This window comes from Pelobates fuscus, chromosome 1 (assembly GCF_036172605.1).
Source record: "Pelobates fuscus isolate aPelFus1 chromosome 1, aPelFus1.pri, whole genome shotgun sequence".
NCBI classification, from domain to species: Eukaryota; Metazoa; Chordata; class Amphibia; order Anura; family Pelobatidae; genus Pelobates; species Pelobates fuscus.
In genome coordinates, this window is record NC_086317.1 from 389339293 (window position 1) to 389353239 (window position 13947).

Genomic DNA, 13947 nt, shown 5'->3' on the forward strand with positions numbered 1-13947 from the left:
GCCATCTTGTGGTATTCATTGGAAGTAGATTAGGGGCAGTATATCTATTTAGAATTTAAAAGAAAAAAATAAACAAACATGATAAATGACTCAGATTTTATTTATAACAGATCTTCAGCCAGAACAATACAAAACATACATTATCTCCATTACACAAATGTTTACTTACACTATGTTACAGATACAAAAAAAAGCTTTGCAGCAAGATTTAAAAGCAAGTTTAGCCTCACAAACAGAGGGTGGTAACGCTAACAAAATCTAACAGAACCCAGGAAAATACTTATAATAACATGGGAAATTAGAAATATTGCACTTTTCTGTTGAAATGTTAGAAACAAGGAACGAACACCATGGATATTTTCTTGGGCTTTTTAAAAGAGAAAATATTAATAGATTTAGATACAAAATGCTGACTTTTAAAAAGCCCTTTTAAAGTGTCCACATTGCTTGATTACTCTATTCCTCTTAAAGTGTACAAAATCATGGCCTGTCTTTGTTTGACGTGTACAACAGTATCACAGTTTACTGGGTAAGTCTTGGTGGGTTTTCAGGGATTTAAAACTGCATGTGAAATGTTTGCTAAAGCAAAAGATGTTTTTTAAATGCACTCTATCTACATAATTTATTGGAACAGTGCAGGCTTTTATGATATTGATAAATGACAGCATGTGTTGACCTGCTAAAAACTACAGTTACTGAAATGTGAGGGGGGGGGGGGGGCTGTAGCTCTTCAGTCTTAACAGTGTATAAACATTCACATTAAAGCATCTCTGTCATGTTTTGTTTTAAACATATACAACTCTTTACTATAATCTGGTTTTGTTTATCGTGGCTTTCCCCACGTGAATCTCCTTTTATAGGTGTTGCGTATAATGTAGACAATACTTTGTGCCTAGTTTTGTGATGGCCACTGCTGTGTAACTTGCTTAACAGCAAAAGGGCAGCTAAAATGGAATTTGCACAGAGAGTTGCAAGAGGTAGAGAGGGGTAGATGGAAGGTACAATTTCACGGAATTCAGAAAGAAGGACTGTGAGGTAAAGGAGATTTCTTAACTATTGAGCCAATAACAGAACAAAGCATGACAGAAATGCATTAAGACTAAAGTTTTAAACTGATGAAAAAAAAAACCTCAATACTTTGCATTGATAAAAATCGAAGTAGAATACTTTTTGTTAGACCTGTTCGGATTGTGGATTTTGTGGTGAATAATCATTTTTTTTATTTTACACATACAGATCCCTCCACGATAGCTACTGTTCTTCTCATAAGTCTTACATCTCAACTCCTGTTGTTAAATGGCACAGTGTTTTATTCTAATATTCAAAAATACATGCTGCCACAGCACACTCATTAGATAGACATTTACATGAATTATAACCCAGTTAAATCCATTTTCAGTTTTAATTGCCTTTTGAACATTAATTGATCAGTATGGGAAGACACATTTCTGTAATAGAACCCAATCAAATCATCTTGATAATATATCCTATATTAATAATATAATTTATTATCATAACATATTATTGACAAAAATATTTGCAGTTTGATCGTGTATTAGAGGTCAATTCTCTAAACTGGGATTGTGTGAGCCTAGCTTAGAATTATTTAGCAGAACTTTAAGAGCCAGGTAGAATAAAGTCAAGAAAAGAACAATATAAACAAAGCTGTCAATAAAAATGCCAGGCTACTAAGGGCTTCAGTGGTAACTCTCTATAGGCACAACGCTAAATTGGCAGAATACATCCACCCCAGGTAGTGTACAGTCTTTAACTGGTCTGCAATGTCTCTAAAAAGATGTTGAAGGTATATTCAATAATCAATTGGGCAGGTGTGTTCTGTTCTTTAAAAAAAAAAAAAAAAAAAAAAAAGACCATCAAGAGACATCTTATCTTTAACCCCTTAAGGACACATGACATTTGTGACACGTCATGATTCCCTTTTATTCCAGAAGTTTGGTCCTTAAGGGGTTAAGCTATTGTAAAGGCTTCTGACATGGAAGTATGTACGTAAATGAAGAAGTTGTAGTATATTTCCTCATGGATAAAACCTTTTTTTTTGTATTAGGTAATATGTTTAGAGTTGTGGGAAAAGTCTTTAATGTATTAAGTACAAATAAAAAAAATATATAGAAAGCCCTGATAGATGTTGAAAACTACTGTGTTAGAAGAATAAGTTAATGGTGTCCGAATAGCTGGTTTTGTAACGTTCGTAACCACTCACAGGCTAATTCAGTTGTATGGTTAAAGCCTATAAGAATAAAGGCCACTTCAGAGGCATCTAGAGCAGCAATGAAAATGGGAAAGATTGTTCACTGGGTTACTAAATGTACAAAAATGTGCAATTTTCCATGACCAACAAATCCACTAGAAAAAGTGTAGGGATATTCTACAAGAGAATGATTACATTAATACTCAATGGTTAAGGTGTAGTGGTGGAGGGATACATTTTGTTATTTTCCCCACCACCTCTCCTGTGGCATATACTGTAAACCTGCTCGTGTAATGTGTGATACTGATAGCATGGGTAAAGAAAGCTTAACACCACTGAGGATTCTATAAAACAAAACAAATGCTTAGTGAAGTTAAAATAAGCAAAATGTTACTTTCTAGAAAATTCAAGGGATGTAGCCTTTACTGCAATTATTTCATTTTGTCCTAATATATAGTCACATATTGAGTAACAGAAGAATATTTGTAATCTTGAGGTGTTTTGTGTTGTATAAAAGAAATGAATGAAACAGCCTTTGGTTTAAAATTCATGGTAGCAGCAATTACGGAGAATGGTACGTGCTATCATTAAGTGTTGTTTGAACCCTGGTTTTGCTGCTGGGGAGTCAAGCAAAACAATAGGAAAAGGTTCTTTTACACAAGCTACTAAGGAGAAAGCACCACAAAGCTAAATCTTTGAGAAAAGTAAAATGGAAATCAAATAGTGTTAAATGTGTGTTATTAAAGCATTGCATGTTTTTGGTTATTTGCAAATATATCAGTCATTTCCTATTGTAGTGCTTTTTAAAAGCTCTCTAGTCATACAATTAAGGGGGAGGAGGGGGTTTAGCCTTGTAAGACTTTTCTAAAGGTGGCGGTTTTGTGCTGGAGACGGGAAAAGTCTCCTTCTAGAACTTGCCTTATTACCACTTCCTCTGACAGAGAGCATAATGGCTCCAAGCACAGTATGTTCTGGAAGATGAACTACCTTACAGGAATTATATCTGTGTGTATTTGCAAAATTAATGCAGTGTAGTGCAAGAGTAAAATAATTCTTACACGGGCACTGTGTCCTTGAGCATACCGGTATGACTGATTAGTAGGCTAACCAGTAGTACTCTGAACTATAAAAGCATTATTAGAAATGTAGCCCTGTGGGTTTTCTTACATTAGCACTAGGTTAATAAGTAGAGGATATGTGCCACATATCCCATTGTATATTAGAATATATTTAAAGGGACACGGTAAGCATCATAACGACGGTTAATGGTGCATAAAATGCCCCTTTAAAAGCATTGGGGGAAATAATGACGTTTTAAATGGCCTTTATCAGTTGATACATTTGGTATACATATGTGTTTCCACACGAAACTCTGGTTGGCATTGGTATTTTATTTAGTACACAGTGGTTGGAAGTAAGCATATCACATGCTTTTTAAAAATGAATTCTAGAAAATAGGAACATAACTGTTTAGAGGACCAGTGCAAGAGTCATTGCTAAATTCTACTTCTGGGGAAATTTGACGCACCATCATAAGAAAATGTGGCAAATATTGATTTTCACTGATATGTAATCTGAGATTCATACCAAACTAATGTAAACATGTGAAGTTAATGGGAGTCTTTATAGCCACTTGCTACAGTACTTTTTCCTGTAATGGACAAGCGAGCAATGGCATGGAACATTTATTGCCCAGATTCCCTTCCATCATTATGAAGAGTTGAGGACTGTCACAGTGTCATTATTGGTTCAGTAAATACAAGGGTAGCAACATTTTGTTTCTGTGTTGGTTAAGTGATGTAATTGTAATTAGTACAAAGTAGCTACATGCAATAACAATGCTGCACTTGAGGTGCAAAGGAACCCCTCACCTTTATGATGTGGAGAGGGGGGTAATTTATCAAGGCAAACACAGGTCCCTCTTCTGAGGTAAAGTACTAAATAATGAGTAATCCACATGGAAACTAGCAGTATTCTCTCAATATATTCTCTCAATATTTGAATATTTGCACACAAAATAGCACGTTTTGCCTTGATAAACCTCCCTGTCACGGACATTGTACCATTCATGGAAAAAAGAAAAAAAAAAAACTGCTGATCGATGCTGCCGAAAGTATATGGGAATTTCTGAGTTACCACAAGATTTAAATAATTAATACAAATACTTTGTCTCATTTTGTAATTACTGTAGCGAATGCATAATTAAAGCAACAGTATAATTAAAATGAAGTACCCCACATAAGAAAAGTTGAATTTTCAAATAAAGCCATTTCCAATTTTCATTATTATGAAGTTAATATAGAGCCTACTAATTTCTCGTGCTGGCTGTCGTCAGTCTTGTTATTTGAGATCATTAAACTCTTGGCTTCAAGTTATATTATCAGGATATCCTAATTTATAATATAACTGACATGTGGCTCTAGTTGTCAGGAAAATCTTCCAAAGAAAATAATGCTCTCCACAGATTTGGTTTCTAGAAAGGTGGTAGATAGATATACTTTTTTTGGCTTTTGTTTTGCAAAGGTACATCATCTGTTGTATGCAATCCGTCACGGATTTTACTGGGTAATAATAATGAACATACAAATACTGTAGCTTAATTCAGTCTTTATATTAAAGGGACATTCCAAGCATTATAATCATTACAGCTTACCATAGTGCTGTTGGTGTTATGGCACTAGTAATGTACGTACTCCCCTCTTCCCCCCCCCCCCCAGTTACTAACAAACCATTTGCAAGCACTAGATTTCCAGCTCCCTAAGATTACACACCCCACACCTTCATAAACGTCTTGGAAATGGAATGAACAAAAACTGAAGGGATTATACACATAGCCTCCTTAGACCATAATCGCTGCAACTAGTGGTTAGAGTGCTTGGGGTGTCTCTTTAAGTTAAACTTTCAGAAGACAACAATATGTGCTTCCATTTTCAGCACCAAGAAATGAACATCATGGTTCTCCTCCTTTGGACATGGAGAGACATTGTGTAATTTAAATAAAGTTACCCAATGAATGCAAAGTCGCATTGCATTCAAGGCACACAAACATGAGCAGTAATGCTCAAAACATAACTGCTTATTGTGTCACTAACAAAAAGGTGTAAAACCCGTCTGAGATTGTTTTTACATTAATTGATCATAACTTGGACACAAGTGTTACCCCTATTAATCTCACAGCAAGCATTTAGCATTAAAGTAAAAAAGGCTTACTTCTTATGACCAGGCTATGTGTGCATGTGTCTCTGTGTAACAAGATCGAAGAACTGACGCTTAAGACAGGGTGATGTAAGCGGATAAATTAAGGGATATACAAAATATTCAGAAAATATAGACAAAAATAATTACAAGAGCGGTAATATTTTAACCCCTTAACTGCTACACAATCTGCAGCATTAAAACTCACTGCACTGCAACAAATGGTAGGCCCATCCAGCAGCAAGGGGGAAAAAAAAAATATCTAAGGGGGGGAAAAATATTCAGCTGCACAGTTAACAATATTTAAATAGATTTATTTTTATTTTATTTTTTTAGTTTGTTTGCTAGTTTTGTTTTTTTAACCCTCTAAGGACTTCTTCTTGGTAGCAGTTTATCTTTCAATATGCAAATAATTCACTTTCATTAGTCTGTTGTCAATCTGTCAGTGCAAAGAAGAACACATTGTTGGGCAAGGAAGTAAGAGATAGAGTGCTTTAGAGATTTGAGTGGCAAGTACAGTTTTGTATCCTCACTTCCAAAAGTGCTGAGAAAACCGGCGATATCACTTAACCACTTTCAAGGGATAGACCAGCCCTGCTACTCCCCAAGTCCTTTGCTGGAGATAGTTGTGGAGCTATGTGCGTATTTAGAAGTCAGGAGGTTAATAGATTTTGAGACTGGGAGACCATCCCTTGAAAAATAAAGACCTAGACAAGGGAACTAATAACTTTGATAAACTAGCTAACTACTTCCCATCTGGCAGCAAAGCTAAAGACTTTTACTTTTAACACTGTACTATCTTGGGGAGAGTGTACCCCAACAGGCAACAAGGCACTTTAAGTGCATGAACCAAAGTGAGGCTAGATAACCAGCAATTTGTATCTTCGTCTAACAAGCTCACATGACCATTAATCCAGTAGTGCCTTGACCCCTTTAAAAAAAAAAATTAAAAAATTAAAATTGCTTCATTCCCTATTTCTGTTAATATGCCATATGAAGTAGAAATGTCACTGTAGATAGGTTAATGGTTCTGTCATATGTAACTCTTAGGTAGTTGGGACAAAATACATCATTATTTGCAATTGCAAACACATAACATGTGGATTACAGTAGTGAAATGTAGTGAAATAAGAAAACAAAACATGTAAAGGTGCTTTAATTTTAATTACCCACCCATTATGTGTAAAAAAAAAAAAAATCAAAAAATCAAAAATAAAACCAACAAAAGACTAAAACCTTTTAAAGGGGCCACGCTTAGAAAGGCCTAGCCATAAATTGGTGTCTGCCACTAGGCAAGACTGTGCATCTGTGCCCTATGGGGTGAGTGCAGTTTCCCTTGCTCCACCCCTGTTCCCTCTGTTAAACCTTGTGCTCCCCTCTCACAATATGTGATGAAAACTCGTACCGGTCCTGGCTATGATAGCCGCAGATATTGCACTCGAAAGGGTCTCTGAAGCCATGGCAACCCATGTGGATTGTAAACATTACATGGTCCAGGAAGAGTACCCGACAGTGCTCACACTTAAATGCTTTTACTTGCTCCCCATCCTCTCCCAGCACTCGCAGGGTTTCTTTGGCAGTGCCAGGCAATGAGCGGGAGGGGTGTACTACCCCTGCCTCAGGTGGTTTCTGGTCCTCTTTGGCGTAGGCTGGGCTCTGCCGGCTGCTGGTAGCCTGGGATCCCCTCTCCTCATGGTTGCTTTCAGTGTCTGTTGCGGAGTCCTGGCAGCCATTTGTAGGGGAAGCCCCATGCTCACTTCGTCCTCTGTAATGAATTTGTGTTCCATCAGGTAGGTCCTCATGACCCTCTGCTGCTTCCCGATTTCCTGGCATGTCTGGCCTTCCTTGCATGGGCTGTAGTTGGGTGTACACTGAGCTAATAACCGGAGTGATCTCTGAGATACAGTTTGATGGTGGTAAGCGCATAGGTCCTCCCACAAAAGCCAATGCGTTGCCATAGGCAGGATCCAGAGGGTGATGGGGCACCATTTCTACATCTTTATCGAAACTCGAGTTCATGTCATACGGGAGGTCATTCAGACTCAACCGCATCTGTTTCTCTCCTAAATAAAATGGAATGTGTTACTTAAACTGGAAATCAATCAGATAAAAAACACATTTTACAGTACTCATATTAACTTATATGTCTCAAATGTTACTTGTGGGGGCACAAACTGTTAATTTATGTTAGAAGTGAACCTTAAACTAAAGGTTTCTATGACATGTCTGTCTTGATCTGCAGTACCAAGAAAAAAAAAACCAAACAAACATAAGACAAAAGTGTCTCTGGTATACATTCAGGGTTGTTTATAAGAAAGGTTTCTAAAATATTATCTATATTCAAAAACAAATAACCAGTATAGATCAGGCTTCAACAGATGATGAATTGAAGATCTTTATTTAAGCATGAAACATTGACTGAAACTTTATGATTTCATGGAAAATCTGCTTCAAGATCTGTTGAAGTCCGACCTATAGTGGTTGTTTGTATAAGACAAGGGGTTTGTGGTCACTTTGGCACTGTGCGCTGGGAGGTTCATTGAGAAGCTGTGTGCACTGGTTTTTATTTTGTTTGCTGTATATCAGTATTCAGAATCAAAAATTATCATAAAGCCCACTACCAGACTCCATGCTACCCACAAGAGTAAAGGAAACCAGGGGAGACCTTATGAAGTACCTAGACAGGTATTGTGTAAAAAAATTATTAAAAAAAAAATGCTATAATTTTCTACATGTAATTTATTACATTATAAAGCATGACCATATAATGATATTCTATATCAAGGTGTTTTCAGCTGAATTTACCAATTTAACTGAAGGTACAATGTCTCTTATAAATGTCTAAAAAAATAAATTGCTGTAGCTGCACAGCACAAGATATAAACGTATAGAAAAACTGTAGGTGCTCTAAGCACAATGACAGACATAATACTAATTTTAATATTGTGACATACAAGCTTTACATTATCACTACTGCTCCCCTCCAATACACATGTACATGTGCTCTTACCCATAAATTTCTGAGGTGTGGAGCGCTTGCGTTTAGTAAGGCTGCATGCCAGCCGGTCCATATAAGACGGCGGGTCAGAGGAGAGATGCAGTAGTGAATCTGGTCTCAGCACCAGGTCTCGAATCTCCTCACCTGGAAGGAAAGGAGAGAAGAGAATGGGCGAGTTGTTTGTGCTATGCTAGTAAAATGTGCCAGCTATAGCACAGAAACTTTGCAGGGTGAAAGTGAAGAAATCACAATCTAATAAAATTCAAAATGGAAGTAACACCACTTACATGATGCATCTCAGAGAGACTCAAAGGCACTAAAAGGATGTGTGTGTCTGCACCTGCATCACTTGGGTGTCTATGTACACCATATTTGACAAAGTAAAAATAACATTAATATAATATCTAAACTAGATAATTACTAACAATGTTTCCAATGCAATGGTCATTACCTATAAAATGTCACTATGTCATTTCTAAAAGGACATTAACGGGATAGTAAATCATGTGTTGCCTTCAGATTAAGACAGGTAAACGGTCACCGTGAAATCATCCAAGCTTCCTTTACATCTCACAAGTGGTCTGGACAATTGCCAGCCTCTTGAGTTTAGATCCACATAGCTAAGACAGAGGTAAGTAATAGGACCGGTTGTCTGACTGACAGCCAGGTAGGTGTAACAAGATTCATTTGTAAAAGTGCCAATTTCTATTGAAGCAGCGGACAGGAGAAGGTCACCAGCAGAGCAGAGAGAACAAGAAGGGGCATACCCACGACTTGGTGAAGAAATGTAACAGAGCTAGAATTGTTTAGAGCTTTGTAGGTAAGGGTTAGCATTTTGAAATTATTCCTATAGGGTACAAGAAGCCAATATAAGGATTGACAGAGGGACAAGGTGTGAGAGGAGCAACAGAAGAGAAAAATCAGCCTGGCGGTAGCATTCATACAGACAGTAGCAAGGCCATACAGTCTCTGGGGAGACCAATTATGAGGGCATAGTATAGGATAATGCGGGGATCATTAACTTGCAGGGAGAGCGAAAGAGGAGGACCATGGAGGATTATGAGGAAGAAAAATATTAAGCTTAGTTTTAGAGAGACTGAGTTTCAGAAACCAGGGGGACACCCAATCAGAGTTGGAAGAAAGGCATATAGTAGTGATGCATGCTAGGAAAGTGGGGGAGAGATCAGGGGAGGAGAAATATATCTGGGGGTCATCGGCATATAGATGGTAGTGGAATCCAAAGGAATTAACACGCTTGCCAAGAGAAGCAGTGAAAAGAGAAAACAAAAGGGGACCAAGAACAGATCTCCAACCAAGACAAGACAGGACAAGGGGAGGTGGTGTCATTAGAAAAGGAGACACTGAATGACCATTGGGAGTTATTGGATGAGAAGTTGAGAACCACAAGAGGACAGTGTCACAGAGAGGAAGGGATTGAAAAGTTTGGAGAAGAAGGGCATGATCAAGAGTGTCAAATGCAGCATTAAGTTCAAGAATACTTAAAATTGAGTAGGAACCTGTGGAGAGACATCACCGACTGCCGGGAGTAGAAGGAGAAGTTGGGATACAGACTTACTAGCATAGAAACATACAGGAACACAGTTAAACAGACACCAATATACAGGTACACAGTAATACACACAGATTCATACTTAAGCCCTATATACAATTAGTTCCCCTTCCTCAGATTTACAACTTTCTCCTCTCTCACGTCAACCACTGACAACTTTTTCTCCCACAATGCAGATAAGTTGAGGCTCAGCCCAGTCTGAACCCTACAGCAAGTTCCATCCTAAGCCACGTGGTACACAGGGAGAAGGGATATGATATGGCCGCCAGCAACAAGTGGTGCCTTTGCATGCTACATAGGAAGAGGGATGGGGAATGGGTAAAGCGGCATGCAAGATACGGAACCAGATTATAAAAACAATGATTGTGCCTCCAAGAGTCTCAACCTCCTGGTCCATGGCCCCTATTACCAATGGACCCACTTCATACCCTATCCCCCACGTATATCTCCCCTGCATCCACTACTCTCAATGCACTTTCATTGAAAGTTATCCAATTGTCTGCATTTGCCAAAATTAGCATTAAAATGGTTTCTAAGAAAATAAAGTGGCCCCACATTTTTTCTTGCAACTAGCCCTGATCATATAATTAATATATGACTTAATAGCAACATACTTATGTTGGAGGTTATGTAGCCATTTTGTCTCAAAGCCAGTGTTTACATTAAAAAGCCTGCAGGGATAGGCAGTAGACACCAGACCACTACATTAAGTTGTAGCTATTCTTGTGACTACAGGGTCCCTTTAGGTCCAGAAGATAGCAATTTTGGAACATGACCATCATAGAATAGCATGGGGACATCCAGCATCATGTAAAACCCGTTAGGAAAGCATTATACATGCTTTCCTATGGGGGAAGAGCCTGATCCACAGTCAACAACGCTGGAATCCGGTGACAGAAGGAGGGCAGGACAACAATGGAGGGGAGCACTACAGGGAGCAATAGTACCAGCAAAACAACTTTGTTTTCCTGGCACTATAGTTTCCATTTAAGTAGCTAATTTGGCTTCCCAGGTGCTACATAAACCAATAAATCCTGACTCTTTGGTTCTTCTTTTTTTCACTACACAATGAGTCAATAATTAAATTAAGCTTCTTTCCAAGGTCATGTGTTTTGCTTAAATCTGTAGCCTTGTTTTGACTGAAAGACTGCCAGTCAACAAAGCCAGTGTCTAAGGCCAACTTTGATCACTTAATGTTTACGGATGGATAATATTGCTTTTCTTGCTTTGTGTTTTATATCCCTGGCATCTCTCATGAATAGTAATAATATTGCAGTTTTCCAGATAAGCACTGCAAAAAAGTGTTAATAATTCAGATTTACCAAGCCATGTATGGTATCCTTGGAACTGGTTATTCTGGTACTTTCTGTTCTCCAAGACATTATACAAACACATCTAATAATAGATGGAAACAGGGAGATAAATAGTGTATTTGCAAGTAAAAGCTTCCGTACTCAAGACTTTCAAACACCTGTTTAATAAGGTTATGCACACCAAGACCATACCTGGCAACAAATAAATAAAGGTGCATGCTGCTGAACCCTATATACATACATTTCCTGTTTGTACCCTTCCAGAAGGTCATTCACCTTGATGTGCAGGGAGATGCTGGGCTTCATTACTGAGGCTCTGCAAGTAGTTGTGGCATCGCTCCTTATGTTCTTCCAGCGTGTTCTGCTGTTTGTAGCTGCGGCCGCAGTAGTTGCACTTGTAGGGCTTGCCGACTGTGGGGGAGGAGACTGGAAAAAATGAAATAGAGCCTTCCCATAAAACAGGGATATGTCTCCAATAAATCAAATAGAAAGGAGGAACATAGCACATATGTGTCAAAGGGAATTTATCATGGCTGCCTTAAAAGAGTCATGTAAAAGTATATTACATCCTGTAGTACTTGCATCATATTGGCCAACTGTAGAAGTTCTAGTAAAATGCATGGTGAATTGGATACAAATAGGTATCAACATACTGAAAATATATAATAAGGCCATTTAATGATATATTCCTTTTAGCATGCATCCCCGCAAAGTGAAAAGGACAGTTTAAAGACCTCTAGCATTCTTGGGTTCTCTGTCATTATACTGTCACAGTGATAGTGGGGCAGAGTTCTGCAGGTTTCTTTCTCAGTCACCAGATGAAACAAGTGTTCAAAAAAAAAGTATCCTTCTTAAAAAAATTTTTTTAATAATTGGTCATTTCCAACAAATTCTAATTTTTATAGATCTGATACAAAAATACGTATTTTAGAATCATGTGAAAAATAAGGTAACATTTAATTGGTCATAGCATGCACTTACAGCACATTAGGCTTAGCCAGATAGCACCAATTTGGGACTTCAGAGAACCAAAGAATACCAGAATGGCTGAATGCCCACATTGAAAGATTGGTTGTTTAACAAAATAGGTCAACCTTAGCACACTCACCAGCGTGGGTGCGCAGGTGACCTGTTAGTGCATCTCGACGACGGCAAGCGTAGTTACAGAATGGGCACTTGAAAGGCTTCTCACCCGAGTGCAGTTTGATGTGCCTTAATAGGTTCCCCTTCTGAGTAAATGAGGCACCACACTGGTTACAGTGAAAAGGTCGCTCACCTGAAACAGCATCAAACATAAAGTCCCCGCTGAGTGCTGCAACACAACAGCAAGCTGGTTAGTAACGTACAGACATAGGGGATCAATGGCCCTCCCACTTACTTCCCACAGCATTTTGTGCAAATTAGAAGTCAGCCTAAAGTCCAAGGCTCTGGAGAGAAGGTATTACCCCATTTTCAGCTTTAGGAGCTACTATTAGAAAGGAAGAGAATTTCACTGAAAGGAACAATTAACAAATGTTGATTCATCCCTTTTCATTTACTATGCTCTCTAACCTTCCTTGTTTTGCTACTATAAGTCTATAAACTGTCCAGATCTACTGGTTTCAGTACAGTTATACATCTCCTCTCTAACAACACAAGGCAGGCTTCTGCACTAACACTGTACAATAATCCAAGACCTTGCAGTCTGTTCACAAAGTGGACCATAAACAGCTAATCGCATCTAACTGACAACTTTACTTTTCACAATAACTACTATACTTGGAGAAAGCTTGGGCAATTAAGTGTGAGCCAATTGATGCTGCAGGATGGATGAGGAATGATAAAGAAATTACACTTATCTAAAAATTAAAAGACAGGGTTTCCATACATAACATATTTGTTCATTCGATTGTAGAACTGAAGTCTAGTTTCAACTAAGCAGAGTTCAGCCTCTACGGCAGTCGATTATTAGCTAGTGATCCACAGAAAAAGAAATGGTCATATATAGTCATGTGAAAACCACTTTTTCACACGATGTCAATTCACCTTTTTTGACCTCATATATATACTCTAGAACTGAACATCAACTGATTACCAACCAAACCATCCTGGCGCTCAAAATCACATCACTTTAGGTTGGCTGCACTAGCTATAGCACTCTCTCAATAAATGAACAAAGCAAAAATTACCAGTACGCCATCCCAAACCCTGATTGACACTTAAGTAAAAGGATTTAATATCACTATAACGGCCATCGACGTGCCCTCTGTCCCATCACACTATAGTTTTCACTCCGCTCTGGCTTACCCGTGTGGCTTCTTTTATGCACCATCAGAACGTTCGGTCCAATGCAGACCATTCCACAAATATCACACTTCAGTTTGCCATTGGGGAGGCGAATGCCTCCAGGAGAATGTGGGTCTTGACCAGAACCATCACAGTAGCCTAGTGGCTCGACCAGCGAGTCATCAGGCAAGCCCCCATCGTCTTTCTCACTTAGTCGGTCGTCGTGGACAAGAAGGCGTCCAGATTCATCATCACTATACATTTCTACTTTGATGGAATTAGCTGTAAAGAGTAAACAGATGGGAGCAACATTAAAATGCAATGAAATAACATAATAATAAGTTAGACTTGGAACATTACATGCTGTGTACTTGCTCGTACCCCATGAAACAAATGT

At 38.4% G+C, this 13947-nt stretch overlaps 1 protein-coding gene across 6 annotated transcripts in view; it reads right to left on the reverse strand.

The window, feature by feature from the left end:
* Positions 1-5072: 5072 nt before the first annotated feature.
* Positions 5073-13947, reverse strand: part of IKZF4 (IKAROS family zinc finger 4) — a 39275-nt gene continuing 30400 nt past the window's right edge. Inside the window, exons 4-8 of one of the 6 annotated variants that reach the window (XM_063426758.1) lie at positions 13572-13832; positions 12394-12561; positions 11562-11696; positions 8415-8546; positions 5073-7467 (exon numbers count right to left, since the gene is read on the reverse strand). In XM_063426758.1, coding sequence (XP_063282828.1) covers positions 6764-7467; positions 8415-8546; positions 11562-11696; positions 12394-12561; positions 13572-13832 — 1400 coding nt within the window. In that variant the 3' untranslated portion in view covers positions 5073-6763. Of the gene's footprint in view, positions 7468-8414; positions 8547-11561; positions 11712-12393; positions 12598-13571; positions 13833-13947 lie in introns of all 6 variants that reach the window. The other 5 variants (XM_063426750.1, XM_063426741.1, XM_063426733.1 and 2 more) reach the window with 5 other exon arrangements.